Source organism: Aspergillus clavatus, genomic scaffold (assembly GCF_000002715.2).
Source record: "Aspergillus clavatus NRRL 1 1099423829736 genomic scaffold, whole genome shotgun sequence".
NCBI classification, from domain to species: Eukaryota; Fungi; Ascomycota; class Eurotiomycetes; order Eurotiales; family Aspergillaceae; genus Aspergillus; species Aspergillus clavatus.
In genome coordinates, this window is record NW_001517111.1 from 82428 (window position 1) to 99386 (window position 16959).

At 49.2% G+C, this 16959-nt stretch overlaps 4 protein-coding genes across 4 annotated transcripts, besides 12 other annotated features; 1 reads left to right on the forward strand and 3 right to left on the reverse strand.

Moving 5' to 3' along the window:
• Nucleotides 1-362: 362 nt before the first annotated feature.
• On the reverse strand, nt 363-1745 carry ACLA_057430 (N-acetylglucosamine-6-phosphate deacetylase; the record flags this gene model as incomplete). Its single annotated transcript, XM_001276512.1, has 2 exons — nt 363-1283; nt 1374-1745. The coding sequence occupies 2 exons, from the start codon at nt 1743-1745 to the stop codon at nt 363-365; spliced, it is 1293 nt and encodes a 430-aa protein (XP_001276513.1).
• Nucleotides 1746-2626: 881 nt separating this feature from the next.
• Nucleotides 2627-2666: a microsatellite.
• Nucleotides 2631-2665: a microsatellite.
• A 224-nt stretch (nt 2667-2890) lies between the features above and the next one.
• Nucleotides 2891-2912: a microsatellite.
• Nucleotides 2913-3473: 561 nt separating this feature from the next.
• Nucleotides 3474-3511: a microsatellite.
• Nucleotides 3474-3512: a microsatellite.
• Nucleotides 3513-3683: 171 nt separating this feature from the next.
• Nucleotides 3684-3706: a microsatellite.
• A 141-nt stretch (nt 3707-3847) lies between these two features.
• Nucleotides 3848-3898: a microsatellite.
• Nucleotides 3855-3897: a microsatellite.
• Nucleotides 3899-4648: 750 nt separating the features above from the next.
• On the forward strand, nt 4649-6406 carry ACLA_057440 (unc-93 family MFS transporter; the record flags this gene model as incomplete). Its single annotated transcript, XM_001276513.1, has 4 exons — nt 4649-5239; nt 5320-5927; nt 5994-6089; nt 6169-6406. 4 exons carry the CDS (start codon nt 4649-4651, stop codon nt 6404-6406), a joined length of 1533 nt encoding a protein of 510 aa, XP_001276514.1.
• A 547-nt stretch (nt 6407-6953) lies between these two features.
• ACLA_057450 (S10 family peptidase) lies at nt 6954-9210 on the reverse strand (the record flags this gene model as incomplete). The annotated part of the gene is made up of 10 exons (XM_001276514.1): nt 6954-7523; nt 7608-7666; nt 7740-7893; nt 7957-8007; nt 8064-8180; nt 8244-8259; nt 8334-8457; nt 8525-8641; nt 8705-8809; nt 8865-9210. 10 exons carry the CDS (start codon nt 9208-9210, stop codon nt 6954-6956), a joined length of 1659 nt encoding a protein of 552 aa, XP_001276515.1.
• Nucleotides 9211-11153: 1943 nt separating this feature from the next.
• Nucleotides 11154-13940, reverse strand: farB1 (putative C6 transcription factor (Ctf1B); the record flags this gene model as incomplete). Its single annotated transcript, XM_001276515.1, has 3 exons — nt 11154-13351; nt 13426-13616; nt 13687-13940. 3 exons carry the CDS (start codon nt 13938-13940, stop codon nt 11154-11156), a joined length of 2643 nt encoding a protein of 880 aa, XP_001276516.1.
• An 814-nt stretch (nt 13941-14754) lies between these two features.
• Nucleotides 14755-14793: a microsatellite.
• Nucleotides 14763-14792: a microsatellite.
• Nucleotides 14794-15531: 738 nt separating the features above from the next.
• Nucleotides 15532-15555: a microsatellite.
• Nucleotides 15556-16065: 510 nt separating this feature from the next.
• Nucleotides 16066-16089: a microsatellite.
• Nucleotides 16090-16959: the final 870 nt, after the last annotated feature.

Consider the following 16959-nt stretch of genomic DNA (forward strand, 5'->3'; position numbering starts at 1 on the left):
AAAGATAACCAGAATAGACATAAACATTGGAATATAGTGAGCATTAGATCTCCGGAATTTATTCGACGGAATGGCAGATTTGATGTCATTCTATTTATTTCTATCGCTCCATCTAGTCTTGTTATCTAATTCTCCTATATCTATGTTGGTAGTTTCTCGTTTGCTTCATCAAGAATTGATCAAAACAGGTCATGGATCCGCAGCAATAACTGTGGTTTGCCAGAGTGACAATTAATCAAAAGGCCGAACCGTATAAAGAAGTGATTCCATGAGCCAACATGGGCAGAACAGCGTCTTAGAAGGGAAAGAGAAAAATGTGGGACATGATCGTCAAAGCATTACTGGCGAGATCTTGCCTACGTTTACAGAGCAAGCTCCTTGTCAGTAGACCCCGTATCGTGGATTTTGACACCGCGTTTCCACACCTGGCAGACGGTCAGAGTGGGCTCTGAGAATGGGCGCTCCTCATCGCTCAGCACGACCAGATCGGCATCGGCGCCGCCGTCGAGCGTACCCTTGACGCCCTGCAGGCCCAGCAGCCGCGCGGGGGTGGCCGTGACGGCGTTGAGGGCCTCGGCCGTCGAGGCACCCGACCAGCGCCGGAAATTGTTCACGCACTCAATGAGGGTGGCGGAGCTGCCGGCGATCTTGTCCGAGCCCTCGAGGGTCAGGCGGGCGCCGGTCTTGACGATGCGCTCGCCGTTGGTCCAGTCGTAGACGCCGTCGGGCAGGCCGCAGAGTTTCATGGCGTCGGTGACGAGGATCAGGCCTTCCGGGTGGGCGTTGTATGCGATTCGGATGGAGGTCGGGTGGAGGTGGATGCCGTCGGCGATGACGCCGTAGTAGGGCCGGCGGCGCTCACTCTGGCCCAGCAGGCCGAAGATGCCCGGGTTGCGATGGTAGAAGGGCCGCATTGCGTTGAAGAGATGGGTGATCATGGTGGCGCCTTCGCTGGTGGCTGCGAGGGCCTGTTCGTAGGTTGCGTCCGAGTGGCCGATGGAGTAGATGATCCCCTCGGCCGTCAAGGAAGGGATGTTCGATATCATGTTGCCCACCTCGGGTGCCGCGGTGATCATCTTGATCGCCTTGGAGCTGCCAGTCAGGTTCTCTCTGCCGTAACACTCTGCTACGTCTTCGTAGCTCTCGGCCGCGCGGAGTACTTCAGTCTTGTGGATCCCATTGCGGCCGGGGCTAATAAACGGCCCTTCTACATGGGCGCCCAGCGATTCCGCACCATCTTCACCACGATGATGACTTCCCGATGGGCCTAATGATGGAAGCACCTGCAGAGCGTCACCCTCGTCAGAATCCCAACCGCCAATGACGCACCCTCGGGGCTTTCGGAGAACACAGCCAGGAAATCAATCTCATACCTTCCAGTACACCTCTGGCGTTGAGCTGACCACAGTCGGCAGATACGACGTCACACCAGTCCGCGCAAGACCCTTGTTGACCATGCGCAGCCCTTCATCATATTTCTCTTTGGACGCTTGGGGTACCGAGAAATCAAAGCCCTGCGCACCGTTCAACTGCACATCGATGAGGCCGGGCGCCAGGATCCGCCCGCCGAGATCGATGATTTCGTCCGGAGAGAGATGGAGGCCGTAGAAGGCCTCTTGGTCTTTGAGGATCTTGCCCGACAGCGAATCAATCCATACATCCTTCTCGACCAGGTCTTTGCCCTTGACGACGCGGCAGTTGGTAAATTTGGTGATGCGCGGCGTGGGGGTTGTTTTGCCAGGCATAATGAAGCAATCTGGTATCTCTTACGAGTCCTGAAATGATGCGTAGGAGGGGGTGTTCTTCTTGGCGATGGCGGATGACCGAAGAGGTCTCTATAATGGTCGATATCTAAGACAATAATGATCAATGTCCAGCAGGGCGGGAGAAACAAGTATATGTATGGATCAGGCAACAGAATCCACGGATGTGCCAAAGGATTAGACTTTTTTTCGCTGTATCTATCTGATGGAGGGGATGGAAGAAGCGAGCGACAATAATATGCCTCGCTACATGATAAGTGACATCAAGGGGGACCCGAAAAAAAGGGCTCCATGGAGGGGAGGACGGCGGGACTGAATGGTGCCTTTAGATGGCTTAATCGACGAGATGTGACATCGCGAGAGGCAGACTTGCACATATGTATGCACACACACACACACAGTACTAGTCTACTACTATACTACTACTTCGCTGCGACGATCTACCAACGAGGACGTTGGCTTGCGAGAATTCTATTCGAACTCCACGTGGATGCGTTTGATGATGATTAGCAGGAATAGAGGAATCCCATCATACTGTTTTGTTGTCTGCTGCTATCGCGAGAGAGTGAAAGATAGGGTTATGTCAGCCATGAGGGTTACATAGAGCGTCGTTTCAGCAGTTTTACACGGCAATACTGTAATCTGACATTGAAATACAGATACGCCGCAAACCGAACCATATAGTACCATACCTACTCGTGTATGAAAATTCAATCGACACTCATACATACTATGTACGACTGTCCATCCATGATCCTTCAAATTAGACAATCAAAAATGAAGAGAAGATGAATCTAAATCTCAATGATGATATATCAACATGGCTCGCTATTAAAATTTCACTTGGTAGGACTCACCTCATGAATGATAATAATAATAATAATAATAATAATAATAGTAATATCATTTTTGAGTCTGATATCGATGACCTGATTAATACTACCTCTGGTTCCTCAGGCATGGCTCGTGACTCGTTGGTACAGTACCACCCCAACCTGCACCCGGACAGTTACACAGCTGCAAACGGCCGATGCTACCGTTGCCTTTCTCTACCAAGTATATGGAGATCAGGTCCAGTGGAAGTGGATTCCTCTGTCCTCGTCGTCTCAGGTCTCATGGATGATGGAATATATATATATATATATATATTAGATTTATTCTATTCTATCATAATCTCCTACCTTATCTATGGACATCTGATGGATCTTTGACCGAGTACCTACGTAGTACTATGTATACCTCCGAACTGGTGTTGTTCAATAACAATCAACCAACCAACTAGATAGTTAACTGGCTGAGCGTCTGTAGTACGCTTTTTTTTTTCCTTTAGACGACTTTGCGTTAGTCCAAGCCAGAGAGATCAAATCGGAGAGAAAAAGAGTGGTAGAGTGGTAGATAATAATAATCTATCTAATAATATTAATGCACCTCGGGCTTTAAAGACACGCGACTCCATTGCACCTGTCACAGTGGCAGTCGTGATCCTCCGCGTGGCTGTCACCTCTCTCTCTCTCTCTCTTTTCACTCCCATCCATGAGTATCATCCATCAAATTATCGCTTGGGATGATTATAGAGTTGTAACTATTGGCTTCACTAATTATTTACCATCTACCATTCCATCAGTGTGTGGTTCTCTCCGCAATTCTTCCCCATAATTCTGGAGTTGCAGTGGAGTCGTGAACCTTTTCTTGGGGATTTTTTTTTCTCCATCTCACTCTCTCTCTCTCTCTCACTCTCTCACTCTCTCTTTTTGGCATCATCTGATGGTGCTTTCGTCCAGTACCATCATCATTTCATTTCCAACCCTGTTGCTATGATGGTCTGATATCCTCCAACCACGTCTTGCCGCCTCCCCTCATCTCCAACGCAACCCTTGCACTGGCCCTGGCTGCAGAGATAAGGTCCGGTACGCTTCGTCCTTTTTTTTTTTTTTTTTTTTTTTCCCTCTGTGTGGTATCCACTACCAGCTTCGTATCTACTCTATCTCTCCTACTATCAATCTAGATCGCAGTGTTACCTCGGAAGTCTCTCTTCTGTTAATGTTATTGTTGTGGTGGTGGTTCTTCATCCTCATCTTCCTTCATCCCTCCCTCTCTCTCCCTCCCTCTCTTTCTCTCTCTCTCTCTCTCCCTCTACACCTTAGTGTCTATCACAGGTCGATATCGTTTCCATAATTGGTTTAATCTAACTACTGTTTAATTATTTTTTTTTTTTCTTTTCTTTTTTTCTCTTCTCCCCTTTCAGTTTCAGCTCGGATCCCCCCATCGCGTTCGACTATTTGTTTGGCCTTCTCGCCCGCTCTGTTTTCCCTCTTCTTCCCTCTTTTCTTCTCTATCCCCATTGTCAAAATATTACCCCGGATTCATCGCAGCCCCAAAGCAAACATCTGCTTTTCCTCTTTGGTATGACCCAAGTCGTACATTCAATCGCCGTCATACGCCATACTCACACATATATAGGTCCTGGTTACACGCATATCCGTCATCCCGCATTCTTGATATTCTCACCCACCCCCTGCGTCTGTTTCCGGCGCAAAGAAGGATCGCCATCGGCCCTCCCTAGGGCTGTTTGTCCTTCCACTCTAGGACATAAAGAGATCTCGGGCCAGACTTTGTTTTGTTTACTCCGCATATATACATCCATCAACCTCTCACCAGCCTATACAGTCCGCCATACACGTACAGCTGGTCTCGGGTCTTTTGTGTTGCCTTTGATCAATTGTCAAAAAAACAGCTCTGGTGTCTTGGGGAGAATCCGCTGATCGCCAATCCCCCCCCCCCACCCCCCCCTCCATTTCCGACCATCAACGCAAACCAATTCATATCTGTTGGCTTTCAACCGCTCCCTAATTGATATCTACCCATCCTCTCTCAGAACGCACAAAATGGCATCCGAAAAGCCGGAGGACATTCACCGGACCGAGAAAGAGGCTCCCGAAATCACTTCGGATCCTGAAGCCGGCCATGACAACGCCATCGTCGGCAAGCCGTGGATGTACAAGTCGCTTCAAATCGGCCCTTGGAAATTACCCTATTTCGCCTCACCTGAGTTCCAACTGGTTTTGGTCTCCTTTGTTTGTTTCCTTTGCCCCGGTATGTTCAATGCCGTCAGTGGTCTTGGTGGTGGTGGACAAGTCAAGCAGACCGATGTCAGCAACGCCAACACCGCCCTGTACAGCACCTTCGCCGTCGTAGGCTTCTTCGCTGGTTCGATCGCCAACCGTATCGGGCTTCAGCTGACCATCTCGTTTGGCGGTTTCGGTTATTTCCTCTACGTGGCGGCGCTTCTCTCCTACAACCACAATGAAAACGCCGGTTTTCTCATCTTCGCTGGTGCACTGCTGGGTGTCTGCGCCGGCCTTCTCTGGTGTGCGCAGGGTGCTGTGATGATGAGTTATCCTCTCGAACACGAGAAGGGCAAATTCATTGCCATCTTCTGGGTCATCTTCAACCTGGGCGGCGTGATTGGCAGCTTGGTAAGTGATTCCTACAATCACCGGACTGGTAAAGAAGCAAGTGACTGACGTGCCTTTGCCGTCCGTCCGTCACGCAATAGATCCCCTTGGGCCAGAACTTGCACTCCACCGTTGGCAAAGTCAATGACGGCACCTACATTGCCTTCATGGTTCTGATGGCGGCGGGCTTCATCCTGGCCTGGTCCCTGTCGGATTCCAAGTACATCGTCCGTAAGAACGGCACCCGGGTCATTGTGATGAAGAACCCGACCTGGAAGTCGGAGTTTCTGGGTCTCTATGAGACCCTGCGCAGCGATTACTATATCGTGCTATTTTTCCCCATGTTTTTGGCGAGCAACTGGTTCTACGGGTATCATTTCAACAGTGTCAATGGTGCTTACTTCAATATTCGCACCCGATCCCTTAACAGTCTGCTTTACTGGTTGAGTCAGATGATTGGTGCCTTCGTGTTCGGCCATACTTTGGATCTGAAGTTCTTCTCCCGGTCTATGCGGGCCAAATTGAACTGGGCTCTCCTTTTGATCATCACCATGGCTACGTGGGGTGGTGGATATGCTTTCCAGAAGGGCTACACCCGTGAGACTGCCAAGCAAGACGTGGATTGGACGACATCTGGCTATGTTGGTCCGATGTTCCTCTACATGTTCTATGGTTTCTACGACGCTGCTTTTCAGACGTGCGCTTATTGGTCAGTCGTCCTATGAAGTTTTTTTTTCCTTGAATCCTTTTCACTGATAAAAAAAAAAAATATCAGGTTCATGGGATCTCTTACCAATAATGGTCGGAAATTGGCCAATTTCGCTGGTTTCTACAAAGGAATCCAGTCCGCTGGCGCTGCTGGAATGTGGCGGTAAGTTTCAGCTGCAATGCTAGCACTCTCCACAGTCAGAAGATGACAGGGCCCCTGACTGACAGATCAAACTGTACAGCTTGGATGCGGAGAATACCCCATTCATGACGGAATTTGCTTCGTGCTGGGGACTGCTCGTCGGCAGTCTCCTGATTGCAGCTCCCATCATCTTCTTCAAGGTCAAGGATCATATCGATATGGAAGAAGATCTGAAGTTCTCGGACGAGACTGCTCAAGATGTCAAAGGCATCCCCATCGAAGACCGCGCATCATCTTCCAAGGAAGACCTTAGCGAGAAGCGCGCGTCTGTCGCGTAATTTTTGCTTTTGCGCTTTGTGTGTGCATCTTGATATCCTTCGCGCGCTTTCCCGGACATATTTCCATGGTCATGTTGACGCCTATATGCCAACGATAACCCTGTTTGACGTTTGTTATTGACGGTCTTTTGTTATTTTGGACACCCCTGGCAATTCTGTCTTGGTCTAGTTCTCATTCCTCCAATGGTCGGAAGCTTGGAAGGGGAGGAAGGGGATCTCTCCGTGATGCAGGACATGTACTTATGACGAACAATCACTAATCTTATTCTTAATTAATCGCCCAGCGCTCTATCAAACAGTGCTCATGCTAGAGCAAGTTTCTTCATTGCGATGTATACCCCTCATAATTTATCTGTATACGCTCCCATGCCTTGTCAATCGACCAATCTTGCAGTTCTGCCATGTTCTGGGCTGATCTAACGAAGCTCAGCCTTCCCCGATTTACTGAATACCGCTTTTAGGAAGTCAGAAAAGACAACACGGGAAACCAAAGGTCATATTCGCATGCAAGATATGTACAGCTTCATAGCTACAGACAGCCAAATGACTAGTGGGCACTGGCACCAGAAGTCACCGAAGATAAGGGCACTGACGACGCGGTATGCGTCGCCCTGGCTGTGCCGTTGGCGCTGTAACCAGCCCAGATCTTGGTGTTACCCTTTGCGATATCCCAGCCGAAAAGGGTACGGTTGAAGAGCTGCAGCGAGGCCAAGGGCTGGTAGTAAGGGACCTCGTGCCCGGCTTGGTAAACCCGGGTAAAGGAGAAGTTGCCGTGCTCGCGGGTCTCGCCGTACTCGACGCCGTCGACGATCAGCTGGGTGTAGCCGGCGGCGCGGAACTGCCGGGCATGCGTGTAGTCCACGGCCAGGGAGACGGCCTCGCCGCCGAACCAGTTGCAGATGTAGTCGGCATCACCGTAGATGAGAGAAACGCGGACCGGCAGTTGGAGGATTTCCTCCAGGTCGTCGATGAAATTGGGCCAGACGAAGTCGCCGGTTTGCTGGAAGGCGAAATACACATCGTTGTTTGACTGGGTGTAGTTGATGTTCACTCCGATGGCGTCCATCACCGAATCTTTCTGGAGATACTCGAGGTAATAGCTTTCTGGTGTGGGGTCCTGTGTATGAATCACGGTGTTTCGGTTAGCATTATTTTGTTTCCTTTACTGCTCCATGATAGCGTTTTCCCGTGTTGTACATACCTTATATGGGTGTCGGATGTCATAGACTCCACGGCCACCAAACGCATAGTAGGGCCCCTCTGTACAACCTAGTCAGCCACAAGGCTACATATTTAAGCATTGTTAGGACGAGCATGGGTTTCTCGAACATACCGACGTTGTCTCTGCACATGTTGGTCGCCTCGGTGCAAATAGCGTAATCAGCCAGAGACGTGCGATTCGTGATCTTACACACCTCGACTAGATCCTGACACCCATTTGGCATTTCGTTGGCGAATTTCATGTAGTTGTACACGGTATCATTGACCTAATGTCAATTTGCAATCAGTACCGACTCGAGGCGAAAGCGAAGGATCCAGGATCAGCTCACGGCTTTGATTCCATAGGTATTGTTTACTGCAAACTCTGGGTAGTAGCTTGCCTGTGAAATGTCAATAACAAACAGTGTCCAGGCCGTTGAATTGCATTCATTCATACCTGAATGCCCTCGTCGATGATACCATTGATAATTCCGAGGGAGTTAAAGTCGAGATGAATGCCTTCAGCCGTGCCGTTGGCAATCTTCTCGTTTTGCTCGTGAAAGTAGTTAAAGAACTAAGCACAATGGGCCATGAGCTATGAGCCATGAAACACAGTGTGACACAGATAGAAACTTACAGCTGGGCCATAGTGACTTTGGAATGGTTAGCGACAGTCAATGTTTTAATTCGGGGGGGGGTGGGTAACACCCTGACGAGCACAACTTACCCTCCATAACTCTCAGTCCACAGACTGAAATCTTTAGATTTGATCCTAGCGTCCAACTGTGGCAGTCCACCCATGAAACCCTGGAGAATCTCCCAAGCAGCACGGGCAGCGAGCTCGGTAGTATCTACAGAATTGCATTGTCAGACCTGGGACCTAATCAAGGAAAAGCATATAAGTCCAGTCCAACTTACCAATCAAGGTAGCATCAATGACCGGATAACGCCCCTGAACACCAGCAAATGTTTCATTCTCAAACACACCAGTGATAGGATTCAGTGAGCCAGCCTCTGCCTCGCGATAAGAAAATCCTGTAAACAAATGTCATGAGTGGCGGGCTATGAATCTGCGAATCTTCATGGGATACTCCTTACCGACACCCAATGGCTGAGATAAGAACAGCATATTTGAGACTTCAGTCCATGAGTGAGGGTTGATATTAGAATCAAAGGTCGAGTTGATTTGGCAAGGACCCAGTTCTATTATACAATAATCAATAATGAGCTCAGAGCTGGTGAGTCAAAGGAAAGATACCTTCAAAAAGCCCAATCAGAGAGTCACTTCCAGGGCCGCCGTTGAGCCAGAGAGTAATGGGGGCATTCTCCGGGTCATGGCGCGCTTCGAAGAACCAGAAGAAGGTGTGTGAAGTAGGTGAGAGGTCGACGTATCCAGAATATGACTTGACCCCGGGTGTGGTCTCACAAACACCCTCTTTGCCCGGTTCCTTGTATCGAATCGTAACATTATTGGCGGTCTTGATAGTCTGGACTCCGGTAGGCTCATTTGGCATTTGTCTTCTAACAGGTACCGGTTGATTCGCCGCTGGCACCCAAACGGCCGCTGCCAGCGGTAACAAGGAGACCAAACCCTGTCGGAGCATGCTTCAGAGACAATGGCGAGGGGTAGCGATAATTATGCTAGCTCAGTACCAACTTGATTCTTGAAGATGATAGAGAACGGCTTGGTGTCAGTTGGCTGCTTTCCGATCCAGCTTTGGAGAGACATGGCTGGAGTAGGACCAGCATTTATACTAGGGAGCAAGCATACGATTGCCGATTCCTAGCCCAGCCTGTTGAGAGGGGTAAAGGCACACCCTGCCCATCTATCTGTGGGGTATCCAAGGGCATGGCGATAAAATTTGACAATCCTGTAGTATTCATGATTCATCTCATCTGCATCGCCCAATCGGCAACTAAGCCAGCGAGCATGGTAGACAACTCATGAACAATGACTCGTATTCTCAGTAGTGCTAGACATTGAGGTAAACAAGGTAGATTTAGTTAGTCGGAGACGATCAGGTATAGATAGACTAGGCTCCAGAGCTCCTTTGAGTTGACTTCCCGGTTCTCGCATCGCATAGTTGCTAGTGTCCCCACAGCAGAGCTGATAGAATACACGAATCATGACCAGTTCGCCGGATGGCAGAAAAGCCTTGATGTTAGTAAGGCCCGGAAATGGCGAGGATCGACGGCCTAGCGAAGTACTTTATGGAGGCAGAGAGATGTGGGAGATATCGTGAGATGTGGGGTGAGCTAGAGCTCCAATCTGATTGCGGTCAATGTAGAATTAGTACAACAAGAATGAAAACAGATGATGAAGGCTGATAAGAGTGTACCTTCTGATGAGCAAATGAAGAGAGTGGGAAGAGAGAGAGAAAGAGTTGTCCAGGCGAAGAAGCGAGACAACAACAAGACCTGCCAAAAAGAGTCTAGCCCAGAATGTATGCCGTAAGAGTCAAGACAACTGACGAGAATACACTGACAGCAGCATATCTTGCTGATGCATGCAAAGAACGTCCACGGCCCTGGGAAGAGGTTGATGATGGCATTGATGATGCCAAATCATCATACTAGTATGTCCTAGGCTACCAACTTCTCTTTGAATCCAGTGGCCCTAGGCAGTTCCTCCACCTTCTCTCTCTGGCCTCTGGTCGACTAACTGCTCCACCTACTGCAGCCGGGTATGCAGTTATGACACTGCAGACAAAGGGCCGAATGCCCAAATCCAACGCGAACGAAGGGACCCTATTCGCGCTTGCAGGCTTTCCATGTTTTGTGTACCTGGTATCTAGTGGAGTCGCAAACACAGCTGTTCCGGAAAGTTTTGATTGAGCCAAACGAGCTGACAGCACCGTGATTGACGGGAAACTGCATCGAGAGAGAGAGGAGGGGGGGAGGGAGTATGTCATAATGCATTTCAGCAGCCATTGTGGGGGATTCTGATGCACGAGTATCTTAATACTGGTATTACTGACCAGATGGTAGGACTAATGGGCCATCTTCATGGTAAGCAGACGCAGACTAAGCGAGTCATGGGTAGTATCTGCTGGCGACGCAGAAACAACGACTACTATTAGTGTCTAGTGTCAACCAGATAGGTGTCGATGACTCGGAGGGACCTAGTCCATCCTTGGTGCTTGATTCTCTGCCACAGTCCGTATCAATAAAGTTTCTCATATAATCACCAGCAGTAGGGAACAGCGTTAGGCGCCCCAGGTTGATCCACCAGGCCTTAAAACAAGGATGAGCTCGACAAGTTTACCGAAGAATGATATGCAATCTCAGAGATCATTGTATTCCTCATGTCATACGTTTGAGTACCCTCTATGTAATCAAATAATCGCCATGCAGAAGCAACACATAGCGTGTGAATATATGGTAGATCAGAAAAAGGTCGTATCCCGGACACCCCATTATACAAAAACTCCGCCGCCCAAAACCATATCTTGACGTACCCAGACATTAAGAAAACATGAAGGTAAAAGAAAAAAGCATCATGCACGCTTCAAACCAAATATAAACGATACATGGCATAGGTTTCATATCAGACGCTCAGACCCAGCCCCAACTCGGCATCAAGGCTGGTTGTCAGACTGCTTGCGCCAACTACTGTTTCGGTAGTGTTGTGCCTCAGCGCCGCACTGCCATGACCGCCGCCCCGAGTTGACATCTCGGTCTTGCTTTCGTGGTCAAAGCCCATCACATCGGACATGCCAGGCATCGAGTCCATGCCGAACCCATAGCCCTTACTGTGGTTGGAACCAGCCCCATTGAGGTTCATGTGGTCGTCAGCACTGAAGAAGTCGGCACCAGCGTCATCGAAGTTGATGAGCGCGTCAAAGTCATTTTGGGTGACCTCCGCGTCATTCGCCAGGTCCATGAGCTCGCTAATGCTCAGGTCCGAATCCAAGTTGGGAATGCTGAAGGCATTCGGGTGATAGCTGGGATTGATGTTGCTTGTGCTGCCGTTCTCGCTACCATCCGAAGGTGGTGGCGTAGAGGCAAACAGAGTCTCGCTTCCCCCGACGCTTGGGCGTGCAATTCGGACACTCGCAGCGGGTTTTGGATACGTGAGATCCGGAATCTTCTGTGCGAGAGAGTCGGGAGGCGGGGTCAATGTATTGACACGGGTGGGCGCGTCGAAAGAGGCGGTCGAACGAGCCTGCACGTCCTGTGGCGCCACTGTGAGTTGGATTCCAGCCTTGCGAATGGCGGCCTCCAAGAAAGACGTCGCAAAATCAGCAGATGCGTAAATCTCTCTCAACCGCTGCAAGATACGCATGCACTGGTAGAAACGCTGGAGACTGGTCATTCTGACACTTGGATCGCTGGATTTAATATCGAGGAGATGGATGATGACGGCAGGAAGTAATACTGTCACGCCAGTAGTAGGGAAATATCTTGTCAAATCCAAGCTGTGCAGGTCTTGGGCAATGTTGGTGATCTCGATTGCTGCGAACCGAACCTTGTTCCTCGACATCTCCTGCAGTTCGGCATCCATCGATGGGAAGGGACTAGCAGGGAGCACTTGAGGACGATGCAACGCGCTCGAAGTGGTCAAGTAAACCATTTTCAGGAGGGCGCGGTGAGAGTGGAGGACTTCTTGGGCTTCCGTCAATTTTGCGGGTGCCGCCGGAGAGTATTGGATCTCTGCGGGAAGATTGGCCAGCCAATCTTCCAACTCTTGATCGCAACTTCGGACTTCAAACGTTTCGGCCGAGGACTTCTTCGGGACCAGCATCATAGTTGTCTCCATCGTACCGCCGAATTTATGACTCAACACCGAATATTGAGCCGAGAGGACATGACTGACACACAGGCAAAGCTTCGCCTTCTCAATAAACATAAGAGCCAGCTCCTTTTGATAGTCAACATTCTGCAAGATCTCGGAATCTCCAATCATGCTGACAATCTCCGGCGAGAAGGGATGGAATTCGAAGTCATCGAGCGTCAACATGGGAACATCACAATCGTCATCTTTCACGCGCATGGGCCGTCTCATGCCCAAAGCAATCAAACGATCGCGTGTATAGGTGCTCCACCAGATGCGCTTCCACATCCGTTGGCGCCGAGCGCCCATGCGAGAGTTTCCTGGGTCACGATGCAACCCGATGGTGTGCGCCAACGATAGACTCACACCCATCCAGTGCCATGTGTCTTTCTGATCATCCGGGGTCTCGTACCAATAAGTCATCAGTAGGAGAGATTGAACCAGGGAGATCCGGTCGACCTCGTAGTCAAAGTCGTACAGGAGTCGGGCACGTTGAAAGAACACCTTCCGGGCAGCTTTCCTTGTCGGGTATCCGGCAGCTTGAAGGTGTTTGAGATCGATAAACGCTGTGCTGGCAAACATAACGGCTTGAAAAAGGAGTAAGCTCATGCGATGAATTCCGTCATTCTGTACGATCGTCTGCAGGAACTCCTCCAAGTCCAACAGAGGCATGTACGTGTGCACATAATGAATGTACACCTTGAGGAGCTCGTTTCTCAGCCCCACATCGGGTACTGTCAGAGCCCCTTTCATGGCAAGATACTCGATATCTTCCTTCTGGAGCCGAGAGGGCAACCCTCTAATATAGTCCGGCAGAAGCACACCAGCGGACCGAGAGTTGGAGAAAGAAGGGTCCAGCAACTGCTGGATTTGGGATGTCACGTGGTGAAGAGGAAGAGTCGGCGGAGGGTTGGGGGCCATTCGCCTGCGAAACTGGTCCCCTCCGCCGATTCTGCTAGCCTGGTTTTGATCTACAGTTGATGCTATATTAGTACGAGAGTCCCGAGAGCACAAAGGCCCACGAGGGGCAATGGCAAATACACACATAGAAGATGCGGCATATGCTGTCCCTGATCCAGGTCAATGGAGTTCTGGGACGGCGATCCAGGAGCCAAATCTGGAGGTAATTCATGGCACTCGCTGAGCCTCCTCAGAAAGCTTGCGCTGTCCTCAGAGACATCAACAGGAGATTGAGAAGGCTGACGGTTGGCATTTTCAACCTCGACACGTGACTTCCTGTGACAAAAGAAACGACTGGATTAGCCCAAAGACCTACACCAGAAGGAACAGGGAGAGGATAACCCACTTTCTCCTCTTGCTCTCCGTAACAACACATTCGACCTGGTCCAGGCGGCAATTCGTACACGGGGAGCCATTCTCCACCACGTCGCATCGGACTTTCCGAGCTCGGCAGCAACAGCAGGCTTTTGACGCCCGACGTTTGACTGGTCGTGAATTCGCGGAAAGCCCAGCAGTCGAGGCTTTCCGTTTACCCTGAGATTCGGTATCCGCCGTGTTGGCGGGAGTGGCCGTCGACGATGATACAGCGAGATTGGCCATATTGTGTGCTAGTAAGGCAAACCGGGTGATACAAATAATTCGATAGGAGGTGTCTCAATCAGCAAATCATAAGGGTAGAGTCTTGTCGTCTGTCTTGGAAGTCAAGAGATGTCGGAGGAATTGAAATTGGTGAAGCACGTGTTCAAGATATGTAATGTAGGTAGAAAAAGAAAAGGGTAGGTGAGTCAAAGGAAAGAAGACTGATAGGAGCTGTTTGTTTCGTGTAATAGGAGCAAGAGTGGAGAGGTTCTGTTTCTTCTTTCGTTCTGTATGGGGTTATACGACTGATTATTATTTCGTTCTGAAGCTTCTGGATAGGAGGATCCCTTCAATCCCACATTTCGTCCAGCGGACGAAAAAAACCTGGGGCCGGGGAGAGGGATTGCTTAAATAATAGCAGAATAATGACAATGGAACTGTTCGCCAGTATGGATCCCTACTCCATGTCCCATTGACCCCAGCAGAGGTAAGAGAAAAAAAATTAAAAAAAAAAAAATAAATAAAAAATAATAATAAAGAATTAAATAAAACATAATAAAATAAGATAATTGCATACATACTGACTAATGGATAAAATAACACAGTAACCAATACCCTTGCTGAAAATCCGAACAAGTCAGGAGGTTCCCCCGACCGTCAGCGTTGGGAACTTGGGAATTGGGATGATGAGCCCCTCCAGATATCCACTACTGGCCATCAAGCTTGCCTCCCCCAGACCAGGACCACAGAATCATAGGTAGTTAGGTACCTTAGGATGTCCATCCAGAAGATTGCAATCTGGATAACCAATACTGGTACAGAGCCTGATACTGGTACTAAGTTACTAACTAACTAACTAACTAACTAACTAACTGCTTATAGAAGAACCAGGTAAGTTACGTACTAGCTCCAAACTAGTTAGCTGGATCCAAAATACTAATGCACCAGATGCTGGACTCTGGACTTCTGGAGTACTTCGTATGTGTCGAGAATCAAAATGGGATTAGAGCGGGCCAGGTTCGGCGGGGTGAGCGGATCGGTGCAGTCACAGACTCACAGCCTTAGTCCTAGATGGTCAGCAGCCAGGATGACGAGAAAGAATGAAGTTGATGAATGATGACAATAATTATATATAATGATATACTAAGGTCGGAGGGACATCTTTGAGCTTTGGACTCGCATCTCCCACAACCACAAGCACTGAGGCTCCTGCCCCCCCTTTGGTGATTAAATCTGATCGGATCACAAGGAGGAATTTTCCAGGTGTTCACCGTATTTCGACTAGGGGAGGAGAAAATTATTGAAGAAGCCGTTCCCACACCCGGTTTGTTCCTTCTCCACTCCGGGCTTCCCTGAGCCACACTATTGCAGGTTCGCAACAAAGTCCCAGACTCCCAGTCCCAAGTTCCAACCCATCCATCCATAAACGGGTGTCTTCGGCCCGGTCACGTTACTTGGCCTGGCCGCCACCGCCAGTCACAGGTCTCTTACAAGTTACAGTGGGCTGCTGCGTCATGGTTTCGGGATCTTTTCCGCTTTTCTCTGCTGCGCCTTTTTGCAATTTGCACTTTCCCACAGTCACTCACTGTTTCAGTGAGCAGTGAGCACTTCCTTTTTTTTTTTTTTTTTTTTTTTTAAACTTTTACTTTTTTACTCCAGACTTTTTCCTCCGCTCTTCCTTGCGGACCATATTACCAACTTCAGAAAATATACCGCTTCGAGAAAGTCTGGATATGTGTCGTGCTAGGACCGCTCAGTACTAGCTCTTGGTTTTCTTCAGTCTGCACAGTGCACACAAAGATGTGTCAGCACTCAATGAAAGTATCTGGAAATATTAATTAGAATCCGTCGATAGGGCGGCTCGACAGCGGCAAGGATGCATAAATTATATTAGTGTATGAGCTATATGTACTCCGTACTCCCGTCTTAGTGTTACCATTCGCACATTCGTAACAGACTGCGAGATCTCCATGCCGAGGTTCATACCCGCGATACTTACTGGAAGTACCTATACTCACAACCCAGCAATAATAATGAAGATCCCATGAGTGCTCCGTCCTATGTGGATTAGTTGTCTGAATGATCCGCAGACCTCTGTAGTCCACATACTCCTATTTTGTACCCGTCTTTATCGCACAGTCTGGTTCATAAGACATAAGACATAAGACATACAACTCGACGGTCTGCCTGGCCCTCATAGTCATGACATATCATCATACGGATCCTCTATGACACCTACCGTCGAGCTGCCGGGCGTGTACTAGAATGCAGATAATCCGTGCCTATCCCCTCTCCCAGCCTGAAGACCTCAACTGCATATCACTTAGTCTCGTCGATCATCTACGAAACTCGCATGGGTTGAAGTCTTGATTGTGAGCCCTATGTCATACTCATAACTATCTTCGCCGACAGTTCTTCCATAGTAGTCAAGTCTCAACGAACCGACATCCCAAGCGCTTCGAAGGATCCAGCTATAAGATAATATGCTGTCTCATAGTGCATGTCAGGTACATACTCCGTAGGATAGGATGTCCTCCATAAGCCCACTTGTCTATTACTCTACCATCTCCAGATTCACACGAAGCCAGGCCCATGGGGATTGGGGACAAGAGAAAGGGGGGGCCGTGTCTGTTGCCGAAAGTGGCATCGTATCCGATTCTGATCCCGACGGTGGAATCCTGAGGATCAAGAATACCAAGCGGCCCACGAGGCCTAGAGACGCCTAGTAAACTAGTTGGACTGTTGCGTTGAAACTCTCCCAAATCCCAATCCAAGCCTCCCCAGGGCTCGTGCTCCCGCCAAGTCACCATATGCACGAATCAACTAGTGTATCACGAGCTAGAAGTGCATCAGAAGGAGAGCGTGCAGTTGGCAGATACTGTGGCACTGTGGCATACAAGAAGCACAGCTATTCTGATTTATGATCCGGTTTGAAGTATAGCGGTCGTGGACATCGACAATATTATCGGAACCTCCGATCGGCGGAACGCCTTGATCCATCCTCAAGGGAAAGCAAGGAAAATTAGGTCACATTCTCCCC